General features: G+C 51.4%; 1 protein-coding gene across 1 annotated transcript in view; it reads left to right on the forward strand.

Moving 5' to 3' along the window:
* Positions 1-303: 303 nt before the first annotated feature.
* Positions 304-19019, forward strand: part of MEGF9 (multiple EGF like domains 9) — a 49845-nt gene continuing 31129 nt past the window's right edge. The window contains exon 1 of the mRNA XM_064727724.1: positions 304-731. Coding sequence (XP_064583794.1) covers positions 431-731 — 301 coding nt within the window. The 5' untranslated portion in view covers positions 304-430. The remainder of the gene's footprint in view (positions 732-19019) is intronic.

The raw sequence follows: 19019 nt of genomic DNA on the forward strand, positions 1-19019 counted from the left end.
GCCTGTATTCTTACAAATGGAGCGCGCACACCCCCCTAAGAAAGGCGGCCGTGCTTCCCCCTCCGCCGCTGCCGGGGGCACGGCAGCTCCGGCCCGGTGCCCCTCACGCCCGCACAATGCCGCCCCCTCCCCGCCGCGCACCGCCCCTCGGCCCGCCCCCGCCCGCCGCTGATTGGCTGTGCCGCGCCGTCAGGTAGGGCGGGCGCGGCGCTGATTGGTCGCGGCGGCGCGGGGCGGGGCGGGCGCGGCGCTGTCAGCCGGGGCGCGGCGCGGCGGGAGCCGCCGGAGGGGCGCAGGGCGCGGGCGCGGCATGGCTGGCTGAGGCGGCGGGAGGAGCCGCCGCCGCCCGGCGCCGCTCCCGGCCGCGCTCGGTGCGTGTGCGAGCGCCCGCGTCAATGAGCGAGTGCATGGCGGAGCCCCGCGCCGCACCATGAGGCGCCGGCCGAGCACCGCGCTCGCCCTGCTGTGCCTCGCCGCCCTCCTGGCCGCCGCCACCGCCGCGCTGCCCGCCAGCGTCGCTCCGCCCGCCGAGCCCGGCAGCGGCAGCGGCGGCCCCGCCGAGAGCAGCCTGGGCACGGTGCCGCCCGCACGGCCCCGCGGCACCGCCGCGCCCGCACGGGGCAGCCCGGCGCCGCCGCCGCCCGAGGAGGAGGAGGAGGAGGCGGCGGTGGCGGAGGAGGAGGAAGAGGAGCAGCAGGAGGAGGAGGAGGCTGCGGACAGCGGCCCCGCAGGTGAGCGGCTCCGGAGGCAGGCGGTGTCAGCGGGGCCAGCGGCGGGGAGCGGGACCGGGCTGCGCCCCATCCTCCGCCGGGCGGACAAAGGCGCGGCCGGGGACGGGGCGGCGGCTGCCGGGGCCCCTCCGGCTGCGAGACCCCCGTGCAGGGCGGTCGGGGGCAGCTCCGCGCTGCGGGACCCCCCGAGCATCGCCCGGCCCGGCCCGGCCTCCGTGCGGAGCCCCGTGCGGGGCTGTGCCGGCCCCGGGATGCTGGAGGGGCTGCTGTGCCCAGCCCGTGCCTTACCGGGGCTGTTCCCGGGGCTTTTGGGGAGCAGCGAGGCAGGTGCTGCTCCCGGCTACCCGGAGCATCCTTCAGGCAATGGTCCCTGGCAGGCACTGTGCTCCCGGTGGAGGAGATGCAGACCGGTCCGTCCCATCACCTTGTGTCCAGCAGGGAGGGTGCTGGACTGGGCATCCCCCGATGGGACTTTGTAGGTTGAGTTGCTCCACAACCATCAAGCATCCCTGGTGTCCTACCTCGATGAGAGAACAGGGTTAGTGATGGCTTGGGGTCACCAGAACCTGTATTCTCACCCGTGTCAGGAGGTGTATTTGCAGCTTAGCGGATGCTGGGGTGCTCACATGGCGTCTGATGGATGTGCATGGACAGAAACAAGCCCCAAATTTATCTCTGCTGGGAATGATGTGTCTCAGTGCAGCCTGTATGAGGCCTCATCCTGCCCCCGTGGTGGTTGGGGCTTATACAGAGCTGAGGAAGGTGCTATGGCAACAGGAATAAGTGGAATTATCAATGTGGGGTGTAAGGAGGAGAGAGGTGAGGGGTGGATGGGAGGCTGTGCTCTCAGGTGAAGCTCCTTCTGGCAGCACTGGTCACTCACTGGGAGGTGAAACACTGATGCTCTTCCAAGCTGAGACTTCAGCTTACCTGTAGATTAAATAGGCAAAACTGTGCTGGAGTCCAAGGATGGAGCTTTGTCCATTTATTTTACTGGAGAACTTGGCTTCACTCTTCAGCTCCAAAGCTTTATCTTCAGGCACATGCAAATACTATAGCACTGATTGTTTCCTGGTTTATATTTATGTTTTCTCTTTGCCTGGAAGATGTTTAGCTTCCTCTGATGTGAAAGGGATGCAGTCTGTTCTGGTAGTGTTAGCAGTCTGAACAAGGGGATTAATCAGCTTTTTTCATTTGGTTAGAAATAAAATCGAGTGAAGATCTGGAGTTACTTGTTTTCCAGACTTTAATTTGCTTTTTTTTCTGTTGAGTTTTCTCTCTCTGCTTTTTCTGGAAGAAACAGAATGGCTTAAGATTGGGAATTGCTGATAAAGGTAGGATGAGTTGAGTGTTCTTAAAGGAAAAGCGATTTCTCCTCTTGTGCCTGATCAGACAGATTGGACTGAGCAGCTCAGTGCACACAGTGAGATGCTCTGGGTGCCAACCAGGGGATCCACAAACACATCCCAGCACCTTTCCCTCTCTGACCCCTGTGCTGTGTTTGTTTCCTTTGATATCCATTAGTATCCATTGGCTCTGGGTCACCCACCCTGAGCTCCAGTGGCTTCATCAAGATTCTCCTGCTCCTGCAGGCAGAGTGACGTGACAAGTGCATGAGTTGGCTTTGGGATGCTCCCAGATTCCATGGAGGATGCTTACATAACATCCTCTGTCTTCTGCCATTTGAGCTGTCAGGGATGGAATTCTGGGGAATTTTGTGTCTGATCCCTGTGCTCCCACAGCCTGCCCTCACCCCTGTGCCTCAGCTCTCACTTGGGAAAAGGGAGCATGGAGGATGAGCACTCCCCACCACCACCCCTGGCTGTGCTGAGTCTGTATTCTGAAGGCCAGCATCACCCTTTGAAGTTTTAACGTGCTAATTATTAATGGCTACAGCCACTTAATCACAAAATTGCTCTCTGGTGCCTTCACACTGTGGTGGTGATGGCCTGGGCAGGAGCGCATGGGCACATTGTCTTCTCCTGGAGGCCAGGCTGTTGGTCCTGAGTGTGACAGGATGAGATTAGCCCTGGCTGAGGGGGGATTCTGGTGTGGGTTTTGGGGCACCTGAGGGTGGGTGAGGCAGCATCAGGAGGAGATGCTGGGCTTGGCAGCATCCCCTGTGTGATGGGGGAGCCTGGGCTGGCATTAGGGGTGGATGGCACAGCCGTGCTCGGTGTGGGAGCTGCTCCCTGTGGGTTGTGTGGGGTTTTCTGTGCTGCCCCATCTGCTGTGACCTGTGCAGGGGTTTGCTCTCAAAGGCTGTTAAGCACCAAAGCCACAGCAAAGCCAGTGGACATAATGGGCTTAGCTGAAACCCTCCGTTTGCTTTAACTCGAGCATGTTTTCAACATCACTTTTCCAACTCAGTAGGTAATTAATGCATTATGTGCTCTGTTGCATTAAACAAATGGGCCTTTTCACATGCACATTATTAGAAAGGCTTCCCTTAATGTTCATAGCATTATCACTGATAAGAGCTTGGTGTGAGAGGCCTCAGGGCCAGTGGTGTTCAGAGCTACCAAGATTTCATTTCTGACTTTGGTGCATTTCTCATTTTGATTTAAGAAGCACTTCAGTTTTCCTCGAGCTGCCTGCTTGCTCTGTTCTTGTCCTCCTCCTTTTCCCAGTTTCATGATGTTTATTTTTCTTTCCAAGCCTGTGATCATGCTAAAATCCTGGATTTTGTTTCTAAGGGAAGTAAATTGCTAATCCTTATGTTTGTGGAGACAAGCTTAACATATCCCCCGCCTTATCACCAAAGCTTTCAGCACCCACTATAGAGACTCTGCCTCTTCCTTTTATTCCCAACAGTCTCATTTAAGCAGGAGCTGGAGCTTTCCTGGGGAATCTGCCTTGGGAATGGCTGCTGCTGGGGTGGATGCTTGTGTTGGAGCAAAGATGCTGTGGCCAGCATGGTGCTGGTTGGACTTTCCCTGCCTAGGGAACAAAAATCTTCAATTCCATGTGGTTCTCATGCTTCTTAGGGCAACATTGAGTAACGTGGGTCTCTTTGAAGGATATTTTGTTCTGACTCTCTTTCAGCCCTATGCACAGCAGGTGGGTGGGCTGAAAAACCCAAATGTCCTTTCACAGCTTTGCTGTGCTGGGTCAGCAGGAGAGCTGCACCCAAAGCCAGGATATGGTGTCCTTACTTCTCTCCTCTCTGCTGTTTTGTCATGAAAAACCCAAATATCCTTTCACAGCCTTGCTGTGCTGGGTCAGGCGCCATACCCACCCTGAAGTGGTCCTGCAGGGCCACACTGGAGTGGCACAAGGACCACTTCAGGGTGGGTATGGTGTCCTTACTTCTCTCCTCCCTGCTCTTTTGTCATGCCTCACCTGCCTTCCTGGGTCACCAGCTCCCAGGGGTGACTTTGGGTCTGACTCCTCGCCTCTGCAGCACGCACGAGGGGACAATGAACAATTTCTGCTGCAGCCACAGGGCCGGAAATGCAGGTGGCTTGGAGCATTAACCACAGGAAGGTGTCACATGAAATGTGTGAGAGCTGAGTCAGTGGCTGATGGGTCCCCAGCCACCAGCGTGGGGCTGCTGCTGATGGAGGAGGTGCAGCCAGGGCCCCTCAATGGGGGTGGCTGCAGCTTTGTGGGGGATTAGCTGATGGGTTTAGCTTGTGGAGAGGAGCCTGGCAAATCCCTGGGGGCGTTGGGATGACCTGGGTGATTGGCTGGGCGCAGGGGAGGTGACAGGTTGAGGAGGGGACTGGTGAGTGCTGGCTTTGTCCAGCTGGAGAGGTGGAGGGTTTTGCTTTTGTGCATGTGGAGAACGGTCTGTGCATCCTGTTCTGGCAGGAGGGGTGGTGAGGGCAGGTTTGGGGGGTCCCCACAGCACTTAGAGTGTTGTAGAGGAAAGAGTGGTCCAAGCCTTGGAGCCATCAGCAGCCAGACCCTGCATGAGGGCTTGGGAGCTCTCAAATCCTGCTAGGACAGAAACAGCCAAGCTGTTGAAGGTGGTTCCAGGATCTTGTGCCATCATCCCTTTTGCAGCTCTGGGTGACTCCTCCTCTTCTCCCATCCAGCTGTTAGAACCTTTGGAAGAAATCTTTCCACCTGCCTGACTGCCCCTGCTCTGCCTCTGACCCTGTGGGGGACGAGCAGAGCAGCCAGGGAGGGTGAGCTGGAGCTTTGCTCCTGCTCATTACTTGGGAAGGCAGCTTAAGCCTTCCTTGTTTGAGGGCTCAGGATTGTGTTCCATGTGGTTACAGAGATAACTTGTGTTCAAGGTGCTAGCAGGATTTAAATTTATTTAAAGAAATGGAAATGAAGGCATGGATGTGAAAGCTGAGGATAAGGAGGATGGTCTTGTTCCTCAGGATCAGCACGGGAGCAGCCAGGACAGAAAGTGCCTTTTTTCAATCAAATAATAAGTTTGTGTCTTTGTGCTTTAAATAAAGACATGTTGCCCAGAACAGAAAATGTCACTCCCTTGCCTTCCTGCCTGCCTCCACGCTCCCATCTGAATCATTCTTGAATCAGATGCATCCAACTGTCCTGACTCAAGATTGAGATTCTGGGACTTAGCAATGCTCATGAAAATCAGGATATTTCTGGGAGGATCTGTAGAGCATTGAGGGTCTTGTTTGTTAGCTTCTGTCTGCTGGGATTTTGCTTTTTGTTTTTATTTTAAATGGTGGCTGAGGTTCAGATATATCATCACTGAGGTGCCACTTGGAAATGGCCCCACCTGTGTGAGGTGATGTTATTTACCTGGCTGCTGTTGGCCATACCCAAACCCCAGCCTGTGGGGAGGCAGAGGTGCTGGAGCACTGAAACAAGTGCTTTGTCTGAGGCTGTGTTATGGCAGATGTCCCAGTGCCTTCGCTCCAGGCCCTCTGAGGGTGGCTGGGACAGTGCTGGAGTGTCACCAAAAAAACTCTTGTGACACACACTGGGGTTTGCAGAGGGTGCAAAGGTTGTGCTTGTCCAGACAGCTGGGATGGGCTTCCTGGACTGTGCCTGGTTCTGCCCTTGGAGCACCTTCCTGGTGCTGCCTGTTCCCCCTGAGGCCCCCTGACCCTGCCTGGCTGTGCCACAGGGGACAGGACTGCGGTCAAGGAGTGATGGTGTCATGGGCTACACTGAGCTGTGACCCCATCCCTGAGGGGGCTGTGGCACTTGTGCCACTCCAGTGTGGCCCTGCAGGTGGCTGGGATCCTGGGATCTGCCTGCCTGGGTGGCACTGACGGTGGGCGTGGAGCCTGTGGCACTGATGGTGGGCATGGAGCCTGTGGCAGTGATGGTGGGCGTGGAGCCTGTGGCAGTGACCGTGGGCATGGAGCCTGTGGCAGTGATGGTGGGCAGCGTGAGGACAGGGACACCCAGGACATGCCATGCCCCAGGGCTGTGGGCACAGGAGCACAGAACAGGCTGTTCCTGAGGAGCTGAGATCCTGGATGTGAAGTTCTGCTCAAGTCTGAGGAAAAACTCCAGAGGGTTTTGACGAGAGCTCTGTGAACACCCAGGGCTGAGGCTCTGTGTGAGCTGGTGACATTTGTGGAGCTAACAGCAGCTGACTGTCAGGGAGCTGCTGCCAATCTGAGGTGCTCACTGGTGCTTCCAAGAAGCAGCAGAGCTCTTTGTGGTGGTGTGATGCATCTGCCAGCTTTGGGAATCAAGCTGTGCCAAGGCCGGGTGCTGCAGGATCCTTTTACAGCCGCCTGCCTGGAGGGAAAGGCTCCTTCTGCTCTACCTCTGACAAGCACCTAAAAAATCAAACAAAGAAATGATGTTGAGGAGCTGGATTTTTGTACAGCACCTTGACTGCACCTGAGACTTCACTGAGCTCTTGGATGAGGATGGAGCAAGGGCTCAGATTTGCTTTAAAAGTCCTGGAAAGCTCCAGGCTTTGTTGCCCTGGCAGGTGCTGTGTCTGAGCTCAACAGGGCTGCCTTGTGCAGTGAGGCATTGCTGGGTGGGAGTGGGCCCAGAGGGGCAGAGTCTGGCACTTTGTAATTGGTTGGGGTTATTAATATATTTTATGAGGTAAGGGCTAGATTGCAATCCAGCCATCTGCCCTGCCTTGGGGAGCCGTGTGTCTCCAGCAGCCCAGGAGAACAGAACCACTTGCAATTCAGTCTCATTAAACTGGCTAATACCCAGATTTCTGCTTCACAGGAAATTATTTGCTTTTTTTAAAATTTATTTTGACTTTTGGGTTGTATCAGACTGAAATGGAGTGGTTGTTCTTGCTTCGCTTCTGCTCATGCTTCCAGTGAGCTCAGTGAGTGTCCTGTGCCTTGGGGCTGCCTGGGGCTAAATCCATCCCCAGTGAGGGGCTGGGGGCTGCTGGGTCCCTGCCAGGGGGAAATGCTCCCAAAATCACAGCAGGCCTTGTCTGGAAGGGTCTTTTATTGGATTAAAGCTTGTCAGTCTGGAAGCATTTCCAACAAGACATTCAAGACTTGGAATAATTGACCCTCATTTGTCTGGCAGAACGTTTTCCCCCCTATTCAATAGGAAATCTCCCAATGGTTCTGGTGTTGTCTCCTGCAGCTGCCACTCCTGTAGGAGCAGGGCAGGCTGTCCCCTGTCCCCTGTGCCACTCACTGCCCACAGCTCCCATCCCTGCATGGAGGGATGCAGGGAGAACAGTGCAGCCCCTGCATGCCTGCTGTCCTGGCTGTCTGCTCTTGTTTTCTCTGCCCATTTCATGGAGGCAGGGAGCAGGGAGGGGGCTGCTCGATCCTCCTGCTTTCCTGGGATTTCTCCTGGCTGCCTGTGAAGAATGGACCCTCCCAGCACTGCTGGGACCGATGGAGCTGCCCAGAGCAGCTCCTTTGTTGGAGGCTGAATTCCTCCTCTGCCCGCTGCTCATCTGGATCTTCCCATCCAAAATTCCTCTCCCCTCTGTCACCCAAGGTGCAGCAGGGTTGGGATGCCATGCTGCTGCCCCCCAGCAGCTCTGCCCCAGCCCTTCAGGGCTTTCTACCCCAATTCTAGAAGAGATTTTGGAGATCTCTGCTCCTCATTCACACACACAGGTCTTATTTCAGTGAATGAGGAGCTTCCCTGGAGCTGTATGAACTAATGCAAAGCCTTAGCTTGGTCTTGTGCTGCTTAAAGGAAGATTTTTCTTTTTTTTATATTTCTGAACACCTGCTGTATGAATTAAATTTGCCTTGTAAATGTAACCAATTCAGAGTCTGAGCATGAGCGATGGGCGTTTGCTTTTTGCCTGGAAAAAGAAAAAAACAAAAAACCTTGAAGGTTTTATTCTTCCGGCAACTTGGCTTTAAAGCAGAGAAGCCAAGGCATTTCTTTTTTAACCATTTTTAATTCAGTTGCCCCTTGTTCTTATAAACAAGCCCCCAGAAACATGACGAGGCAAGCATCCCTGCTATTTATAGCTCTGCTCCACATGCCTGTTTTAAAAATCTGGGCAGCTAAATGGCTCTGCAGCCTTTCAGCTAAAGGCCTAATGACACAGGCATTTTCTATGCATGGATGGGTGGGTGTTTAAAGGCTCTTGGTGCTGAGCCTTCACCCTCAGCAGGCAGGATGGTTTTACAGCAGGGAGGTTTTTCCTGGGCAAAGGGGGCACTGCCCAACCCTGGGGAAGGGGCTCTGGTGGCTGCACCCCATGGCTCAACCACTGGGGATGCTCCCAGCAGGGTCAGCCCCCACACCTTGGGGTTACCTCTAAACAAGATATATTGGTATTCCCCAGGTTGTTAGGTTATTTTTTAAATAATTTGTTGAGGCTGCATTAACCTCTCATTCTTTTTTTGGTTTTTTTCCCTCCTTTGTGGCATCGCCTCCCTCTAATGACGAGGCTGCTGGTAACCTTTACCCGTTTAACTGGTCATGCCACTTCTCAGATGAATCTGCTTTATTCCTGGCAAATTACACAGCCACAGTTTTCAGGCAGCTTTACTCTATTTTGACTGACTGGCTGACTATATTAACTGATAGTGCTGCTTGGGCTGCTTTGATCCTGTATTATTTATGGAAATGATGGCACATAACTCTGTGTAGCTGATTAATGCTGCGTGTATTTTTAATATGCTGGTTCTCCTGTTTGATCTGTGCTAAATGATTCTTCTCTGATGTGTTCCTGGGTTCATTTTGGCTCTTTATGAGAAGGAGATTGAAATGGACTGTTTGTTTTGTTGCCTTTTTTTTTCCCTCCCAGTGGTCTCATCGTGGGCTGCTTTTCCAGCTTTCACAGGTCGTTTTCCCCAGCAGGGCTCTGCCTGCCACAAGGAGCACTTACACTTTATTGCTATTAATTTGAGCACTTTGTTGGTGACATTACTCTAAATTCATCCCTCTGTGTGCAGTTGTGGGAAATTTTGAGAGGATACAAGGTGGGAAAACAACATTTTAGGTGATGCTCAATCCTTCTGTGCAGTTGCTGAATGAGGCTGTGACTGTCACTGAATGGGACTCGGGTCAAGCAACACCTGAATGAGAACAAAACCAGTCTAAAATGTCAGGAATGTAATTAATATTTTCTGTGCCTTGTCACAGGATGGCTGGGACTGGTTGATATTAAGAAGATGACTTTAATTGCCAGGGATGTGTGTGCTCAACCCACAGCTTCCTCCCCTGCAGTGTGAATGTGGCCGTGCCTGGGGAGGGATCTGTGGGCACAGCTGCTGCTCCATCCCATCCAATACCCCCTGGCATGTGCAGTGCAGGAGGGAGGCTCGTGCCCTTCGTGCCTCCTCCAAAATCCACCCCCAGCACTGGATGTGGCTCATGGGGTGCAAACCAGGAGCTTGTTCCATCTGTGAGCTGGAGGATCAGCATTTCCCCTTCCCAGGGGCCTGGTGGAAGGGAAGGAAGTTGATGATTTGTTAAATATGTATTTTTTTCTCCTTTCTTTTGTAATAACTGCTCATTTTCATGGCGCAGGCAGGAGTTGTCTCCAAAGCCCTGCCCTCACCTGCACGTGGTCACATCTGCCTTCTCCCTGGGCACGCTGTGTTCCAGCAATAACAGGTTTGTGAGGATGCTTTCATGTAAAGGTGCAAAAGCACCTTTCAAATGAAAGCTTTTCTTCCCTTCCTCTGAACAGTCCTTTTTGTCAAAATCAGCAAAACATAAATCTTTCTGCAAAAGATCCCTTTTCCTTTAATGGGCTTTTCCATTGAAAACAGTTTAAACTTGATGTTCTGTTCCTTCCCTCCAAATTTTTCAAAGCTCCTTGGGCTTTGAAAACTTCAATGATTCCATTTTCATTCCCTCTATTTAAAAAAAGGTGTAGGTATACGTATAACATATATATATATATATGTGTGTGTGTGTGTGTGTGTCTTTTTTTCTGCTAGCTGAAGGTCTTGCCTTTTATCCCAAAGCAAACATGATAGACTGGGTTTTAGGGTGTTCTTTCTCTGCCCCAAATTAGACATGCTCATTTGAGCAGTTATTTGGGGGAAAAACCAGGATGAATGCACCATGTTGGGCTCTGAGGGAGCTGGCAGAATTTTGGGAATTTTTTCCCTACAAACCCAGCTGCCTCCTCAAACCCATCTCAATGCCAGATGGGTGAATAATGGGGCAGAGACACCCACAAATTCACCGTGCCACAGGTTTGGAGCATTCCTGGCTGGGGAAGGGACAGGAGCTTGCAGAATGCCCCAGCTGGCAGTGCCTGGGGGGCAGGAGGAGGGATTGCTCAGTCCCAGCACTTAAGGAAGGATCTAAGGAGGAATTTGCCATGTTTTTTCCCAGTCCCAACACTTGAGGAAGGATCTGAGGGGGAATTTGCCATGTTTTTTCCCAGTTGCAATAATTGAGGAAGGATCTAGAGGGGAATTTGCCATGTTTTTTCCCAGTCCCAGCACTTAAGGAAGGATCTAAGGAGGAATTTGCCATGTTTTTCCCAGTCCCAATACTTGAGGAAGGATCTAGGAGGAATTCACCATGTTTTTTCCCAGTTGCAATAATTGAGGGAGGATCTGAGGGGGAATTTGCCATGTTTTTTCCCAGTCCCAACACTTGAGGAAGGATCTAGGAGGAATTTGCCATGTTTTTTCCCAGTCCCAACACTTGAGGAAGGATCTAGAGGGGAATTTGCCATGTTTTTCCCAGTCCCAACACTTGAGGAAGGATCTAGAGGGGAATTTGCAATATTTTCCAGCTCTCCACCTCACTTTGCCATGGGTGCTCCAGCACTCTGCTCCCTGTGAACATCCATGTCCCATTCAGGTCTGCCCTGTGGGGTTTTCCAGCAGGGTAAATCTCACTGTGGCATGGATGTTCTCAAGGAGGAGAGTTCCCAGTTTGGGTCTGGGGGTGCCCAGTTTGGTCTGGGGAGCTGCTGGGCTGTGTGACATCCCCATGGCTGGCTCAGCATCCCCTGGGCCACAGGGCCAGCTGGCACAGGGAGCAGATGGGGAGGTGGAGCTGGGTGCTGGGCCAGGTTTCAGGCCATGATAAAGCAAAGTGACGTAGAGAACTAAATACCTGTTATTGGAGAAAGGCAAACAGAGCCTTCCCCTGCCTCCAGCCTTGCTGCCTTCAAGGGCAGGCTGCATGCCTGGCATGGAGCTCCCTGCAAAGGATGTTCTCTCCTTAATTTGCTTGCTTTGTCTTGGCTGTGCTGTTGAGAAACCCAAGTTTGACTCCAGATAATGAATGACAAACATTTATCTGGTCTGAAGTGTTTTATTCTGAGTGTTTTCTTCCTCCTGGAAGTTCCCAGTGAGTTGTTGACAGTGTGCCCTTTGACGTGGATTAGTGCTGACACCTGGCAGTTGGATCTTCCCATCCTTTTCACATCTTGCTTGTTCCTTTTCAAGGGAGGCTTTTTGTACATGTCTGATCCATTTAAAATGAAAGATAAACAACAAATGGACCAGTCTCTGAAGGGACAGTCAGTTACAGGGGTGCTACTGATTTCCCTGTGGAAAGCAGTGAGCTCATGGGATGGATGGAGTGACAGGAGAGAGCCTTCCCCCAGCACCTCAGTTTGGTGGCAGGGGATTTTTGGTTTACAGACCCCTTAAAAGCTTTCCAGGAGATGTGGGGATGGTGAGTTCAAGTTCAGGGACTGGAGAATTTCTTCTCTCTTCTCTGCTTCACCACTAATGGTTTTGTGGTCCCTCTGAGAGGATCCCCTGTGTCCACTCTCAGGATGTACATGAACTTTCTACAGGAACTTTGCCTCAGAGCTGGTGCCTCTCCCACCTCTATGTCAATAATTCCAGGTGTTACATTTATATTTTCTGTGGGTGCAGTGTTGGCCCTGTCAGAGCAGAGTCTCAGGGCTGTGTCAGGCACTGGCAGCTCCCTGGTTCTGTAGGATTTTGGGTGCCTCTTTGCAGGTGGGGCTCAGATCCTCCTTTCACCTTGTTTCTTTCTGACAGCAGGGCTGGTGGAAGAGAAGGCACTGCTCCTCCTCCTGCAATGCCAAAACAGTCATTATGAAGCCCTCAAAAATGAGGAAATGGTCAAGATAGAAATGTCAACAAACCTCTCCTAGCTGACCCATTGGCTGCAGAGGAAGCTCTGTGGTTTGGAGCATTTCTTTGGCTCAAAGATCAGGCTTTGGGATCAGGCTTGGTTTTGCCAGCCCCAGACTGAGTGTGCTGCTGTTGCTGAGGGTAATTCCCCTTGGTGTGATGCTGGAGGGCTCAGCTCTGGCTCTGTAAATCACTGCTTTGCTTTCAGCATCTTGGCTCAGGCTTGGTCTCAGCTCAGTGCCTGAGCTGTGGGTGAGGTGGGGAGTGCTGCACAGGGCTGCCTCCATCCTTCCCATCACACTTTTAAAGGTTTTGTGATCCTTCCCATCACACTTTTAAGGCTTTTGCCTATTTACAGAGGATTTGGGTGTTCTGTGGCACAGGGCTGTTGTCTGTTGTACTTCCCTGAATGACCTGGTATTTATTGTGGAGGTTTCAGAGAATTGGCTTAGGCTTTAAGTTACTGTTTGTTTGTGGTTGCTGAACTTGTGCTGTTTAATGGAAACACTTCCCTTTGGTAGGAGAGCTATTGCTGGAAATACATACAGGTAATAAATACCTCGTGGCTGAGGCAGGAGCTGGGACAGATGGAGCTGCAGTGTCCATCCACAGTGACTCAGGAGAGGGGAAAGAAAAGCTGATATTCAGCCCTGAGTGGAGTCATCCATGTGCTGCAGGGCTTGGGGCTCCAAGCAGAGGTGAGGGGAGGCAGGGGCTGGCAGGAGGGCTCTGCCTCTCTCTCTGTGCAGAAGGGATTTATGCTTTTTAAATTCATGCCATGGCTGCAGGAAGAAGTTCTGCAGTACAGCTGAGCTGCGCCATGCTGGCTGCTCCCCTCTGCAGATGATACTGGATCTGCTGCAGTCCCCTGTTTCCAGTGATAAGTGATGACTTTCTCCATCCAGGTGTCTTTTTCCATGACGTGTTCTGACCCATATCAGTTCCCTCTTTGAAAGCTTGGCTTCTCCTCCATGGATTTGCCAGCAAATTTTGTCTGGCTGCATTGTCTACGACCCAGTTTGGCAGGTGCTGGCTGAGAACAAAGGTGTGAAACAAGTTCTGAATGTGGGAATTTAAGTCCCTTGCTCTGAGCTGGAGTTAAAGGCATCACTGTGCAAAGTACAGCAGGGCAAGTGCAAGGCTGCATTATAAAATAAGGGAATAAAATGTAAGGAGCAGGAAACTTCTCTTCCCAGCTCAGATGACATTTTCCTTGCTCTGTCCCAGCAGCTCACGTTGTAACTTACAACTCCTTGTCTGGCAGGAGTTGTGGTAACTCCAAACCAGCCCATAGCACTATGTCATCATAACCTTGAAACAGGACCCAAATGGCAAAACCTGCCCCAAACCAGTTGTGATTACTCATGCTCTGTGCTATCCCTTTCCCCCGCTGGGCTTTCTGCTATGGTAATTCCACTTATTAAGCAAGGAGACAAAACACCTTTATTAAACTTGGAACCAAGCTTGGGAGCAGTGAGAGGAGCAGGACTCGCTGGCTGCAGGCTGTCAAAGGGTTTTCTTCTCTTGTCTCCCTTCCTCTGCATGGCCTTTAAAGTGAGGGAGAGAGGAACAAAGATACTTTGCTGCATGTGATGAATAAAAGTCTGCATTTCAATATGTTTGTTTAGAGTAGAGAAGAATTAGGGATGTGTATTGGGAATGAATCCTGGGATTTGCTGGGTTTTGCTTCATCTCCAAGCTTGAAAATGCAAAGAGCTGAGACAAACTGGGGTCATAGCTCAGGCTCTGGAAAGTTTCTTTTTATTAACACTTTCAGTTAGTGTTTATTAACACTGTGGATAAAAGGTGCCTTTGTTAACGGGTCTGTCCCTTTGCTGCTTGGCTGGAGGAGCTGAATCTTGAAAGGAACTGCCCTGGGCACCTGCTGGAGTCACTGATGAAAGTTTTCATTCCAGATTTTCACCACAGGCTTAAGACATAAAATAGCCTGAAACCCTCCAAAGCAAGTCTTCCTTTTCTTTCTCATTAAAAAAAAAGGTTAAAAAAAGTTGTGAAAATGCCTCTTGCTGTCTGTGTGCCAAGCCATGAACGATGAGCCCCTTCCCTGTGTGGAGAGCATTTAATCTCACAGCAGTGTGACCCCTCCTTGCTCCATCTCCTCCCTCCTGTGGGTGTCCAGAGTCTCCCTTGGAGTGCATCTCTCAGCCTGGGGAATGATTAGAGCATTTAAAGCTTGGAGAGAAACCTGGGCCTGATGCTTGTGCTGTCTGTCCCTAAAGGTGAAGACCATTCCCAGGACAAGGTGGGGTGCTGTGGCTGTGGGGTGCTCCTCCTTCCAGGACCTGCAGAGCACTCCTCTGCCTCTGCTCAGCATTTCCCCTCCAAGCATTTTTATACTCAATGATGGGTTGTGCTGTTGCTGTTGGCTTCTCCTTGCTTTTGTTTTGTCTTCCCTCCCAGTGTAAGAGTGCTGTAAATGAAGGAGAAAGGAAGGATAACTTCTGACCACGTTCATCCCAGGCTGGGCTGAGCTTTGGTGGCTCTGCCCAAGGTCAGAGAGGCAAAGCTGCAGCTCCCTCCATGCACCAGTGAGGAGCTGGTTACACCTGGTGTAAAGAAATGGAGTTATGGCTTCACAACAAAAACAGCACTGTGTTTTGCAGTGAGATCAGCCATGTGTGTGTTTGCCACCTCCCTGGGAACCTCCCAAGAGACCCCAGCCCTGCAGCTTGTACATGGTGTACCTGCATGGGAGAGGGAGGCTGTCACTGTCCTCACCTTTCAGCAGCTGAGGGCACTGCAGCAGATGTGTCAGCACCTACTCTGGGATTTCTGAACTCAGCAGAAAATGGCTTTCCAGCAGCCTGGACTTGGCCATTCCCTTTTCTTCTCCCAGGCAGTGTGAGCCATGGCTGGGGATGACAAACCCTGCTCAGCAGCACCCACAGAGCTCTTGGCTTGGGTGTTCTGTGGGTGCTCAGCCCCAGGCTGGCTCTGGAAGGAGGAGCTTGGAGGTCACATCCATACACTGGGAGCATCAGGAGTTGATTGCAGTGACTTGGGAGAGGAGGATCTGTTGTATCTGGAGGGGAGAAGGCTCTGGAAGGCTGCATGCCTTGCAGCAATGGGTTTTGGTTTGAAGTAGCTTCATGGTGTCAGGCAAACATGCGGGCAGGAGGCAGCTCCTGCCTCTGGGCAGATCCATCCCTTGCAGGCTGGACAGAATCCCTGCTCTGCTGCATCCCTGGAGTGTGGGGTGGCTGTGCTGCTGCTCCTGCCCCTGCCTGGATCTGCCAGCAGAGCAAGAACTGAAAGTTTGCTTCTCAGCAATGAGCAGCAAACCCAGCTAAAAGGTTTGACCCTGTTCTCCCTGGTCTTGCTCAGAGGAGTCTCTGAGGGCCCTGCTGGGAAGGGTAGGATGTGATCAAGGGGTGTTACCCGAGCTCATCTCTGTTTTCTTGCTGGTTATTCACACAGCACAACCTTACAAACACTTGGAAGGATGGTTCCTGCTCAGCCCAAACACAAACACTTGGAAGGATGGTTCCTGCTCAGGGTTTTCTCTGAAGAGCCTTAAATCTCCCATAAATTAACATGTTCATGCATTAGTTGCAGCTCCTGCCTCTGGCAGATCCATCCCCTGCAGGCTGGACAGAATCCCTGCTCTGCTGCATCCCTGGAGTGTGGGGTGGCTGTGCTGCTGCTCCTGCCCCTGCCTGGATCCACCAGCAGCAGCAAAAGAAAGTTTTGCTTCTCAGCAAACCCAGCTGTTACTCAAACAAAAGGTTTGACTCTGTTCTCCCTGGTCTTGCCCAGAGGAGTCTCTGGGGTAGGATGTCATCAAGGGGTGTTACCCGAGCTCATCTCTGTTTTCTTGCTGGTTATTCACACAGCACAACTTCACAGCCCAAACACTAGGATGGTGGAAGGATGGCTCCTTGGAAGGATGGTTCCTGCTCAGGGTTTTCTCTGAAGAGCCTTAAATCTCCCATAAATTAACGTGTTCATTCATTAGTTGCAGCTCCCCGAAGCACCGAGCAAAGTTTGGGAGTTTAATTACTTTTTGCAGGAATCAGAGCACGCAGAGCCTTCAGCAGATGATTATAGTTCATATTATTCATGCAGCTCCTCATAATCCCCTGCTCTGCTGGGCCATGGTCGATAGAGACTAAAATTGGAATCTGCTCATAAATTCCCATCCCGTGTGAGGTGTCTTGATCATCCAGTGAAAGCATTTTGCTGACAAAACAATTCAGTTTCCTGCGAGGTGCCACGCAAGAGTATCTGTCAGGAGGGGATGAGCTGCCAGGGTTCTGTGTGCTTTGCCAAAGTCAGTTTTCACCCTGTTTATCTCTAAACCCGGCGTTGGGCTGGCTGTGTCACACACTGGGTGGTAAAAAATACAGAGATTTTCAAACAGAAACATGGAATATTTATAGGGTTGCAGACGTTTGTGGAAATATTAGCGGGGAAAATTTAATCAACTAAAGTAGAACGCCAACAAAACTATTTTTAAATTAATTAAAAGGCTTGGATTCATTTTTTTTTTTTTTTTAACTGTGGAGGTTTTAATCCTCAAGTATGTATTTGGTCTGTTTGAAGTTACTGTAGTTTCTTGTATCATAAACATTTTAGGGCCACATTCCTCTTTGTGCACAGTCTGCTTCGTAAGAGACCCCGGAGGGTTTGTCTGCCTGTGGAAACTTATTGTTCTATAGGAATGAATAATTCCTCAGCTGCAGCTGTGTAATCCCCCCTGCACAGCTTTCCTGCCCTGTTACCTGGATCTTAATGACTCCAGGACCCCTCCTGTTCTCCTGACATCTCCTTGTCCCATCCATGGGAGCTCCTCAGGTGTTGTGCTCCAGCAGAGCTGTGAGCTGGGGATCTCCCAGTGCAGGAGGAATACTGAGTTAATCAAAATCCATATTTTTCTTTTTTTTTTCCCCCCCCGATGTTTACAGGGTTTTATCCTTTAGTCTCCCAAGACAGCTTTACACCTGTGAGTCTGACTTTTGATGCAGCTTTACTGGGGAACGAGCAGGTTCAAAGCTCTCTGCACAGGTTGCTGACTTGTTTAGCATCAAAAAGGAGGAAAAAGCAACAAAATTGCTCTGTGTGGAGGAGCTTTCAGGAACTGCTCAGAAACCACGTGCAGGTGCAGGGGAGGACTAAAAATAAGCAGTCCCAGAGACTGAGCAGCCTCTGCCTTTGGGGAGGGTCTCAGGGTTCTGGTTTGTTCGTGGCTGGGGAGGCAGGAGGGGTGTGAGCTCTGGTGAGGGGTGATCTCCATCCCTTTGGAAAGGCAGAGGCTGAGCTGGAGTTTGGCTGAAGCCCCAAACCTGTCTGCTCCAGGCTGATAAAAATGCTTGTACAGCTGCTGGTGACCCCAAAGTCGGGACCTTGGCTTTGTGCTGCTTTCCAAGTGATAAGTGAGTGATTTAATCTGATACAGTATTCCTCAACAGATGTGTTTAATCTTCTAATGACGTTACAAGTGATGTATATGAATTGAGAAATTGTTGTCTTTTCCCCCTTGTTGACCTGTAAAAGCCTTTTATGGAACAACACAAGTGACTCCAACACTCTTACCAGCATTAATGTGAATGAAGTTCCCTTCACCATCAGCACCTGACTGTGCAGAGCCTGGAGCTTGATGGAGGCTGTGAGTGCCCAGGATGTGGCACTCACTAACAAAGTGATGCAGAATAACAGAAGACACTCCTGTGTGCATATAAACTTTTTGGGGGATAGGCAGAGATACTCTTCCTACCATTTTGGCTTTGCATTGTAGCCTGAAGTGAGTGTAAATTACAGGTATGAGCACTTGAGTGCACCTTCATGATGCAAGAGTTGACTCTCATTTTGTGCTGAGTGCTGTCTGGATGGGAATGAGTTCTGGGATTTGGCAGAACTCCTCTCTTTGGGAAGCTGCAGTGCACCAGCTCCTCTCTGGGCTGTTCCTGCAGGAGCTCTTAGCCCATGGCAGATGTTCCCCAGCTCCCTGGGGGAGAGCTCAGCCAGGCTGTGCCCTCGCAGATCGGCTGCAGCTGTGGGGAAAGGCTGGAGGGCAAAGCACTGAGATAACAGCTCCTGCACTCAGAGCATCAGTAGAGTTGCATCCACATGAGGAGTGATGGAGCTGAACCCAAATTCCAGTCCAGGGCAGACTGGACCACACTGTGGTGCATCAGAGACATGGAAGGGATGGGCTGGAGCTCAGGGAATTGTTTGACAAGGTCTGGGTAGGATGGGACCTTCCCTTTTGATGGCTGGCTCATGCCTACTGTCACCAGCCCACTGTCCTGACCCTCATCCCATTCTGGGGTGGTTTGGCACATCAGTGCATTGTGCTGAGGGGATGAAATGTTTTCTCAGGGGGAAGGGAAAGAGCCTGTTGGGAGGCAAGGAGAGAGACAGCAGTGGTGCAGCACAGCTGTGCCTTTGGCTGTAGTGAGGAGAAATTCCCAGTGCAAAGAGCAGTGCCTAACTCTTTAAGGGGGATTTGTGTGTTTGGGGGAAGAACTGGAGCAGTGCAAACAAGGAGAAAATAGAACTGCCAGGCTGGCTCAGAGCAGAGCTTCACCCACCCAAGAAAGGCCAGAAGAGGATGCCAAGAGGACAGGGCATGATCCTGACTGTTCTGGACAGAGTTTCAGAGCCTTTCCCATCAGGATGCTTCCTCCAGATCCCTGTGTTTAACAGCCACCAGTGGACCTGTCCTCTGTGAGCTTTTCCAGTCCTGCTTTGAAGCCACAGGTATTTCTGGCAGCCAGAACGTCCCCTGACAATGAGTTCCACAATTTAATTACAAGGGGAAAGGAAATGACTTTGGATAGATTTTTAAACCTGCTGCCTGATCCCTTTATTCCTGTCTTGTCAGGAGTGGTGCCTGCAG

This window comes from Zonotrichia leucophrys, chromosome 17, assembly GCF_028769735.1.
Source record: "Zonotrichia leucophrys gambelii isolate GWCS_2022_RI chromosome 17, RI_Zleu_2.0, whole genome shotgun sequence".
Taxonomy (NCBI): domain Eukaryota; kingdom Metazoa; phylum Chordata; class Aves; order Passeriformes; family Passerellidae; genus Zonotrichia; species Zonotrichia leucophrys.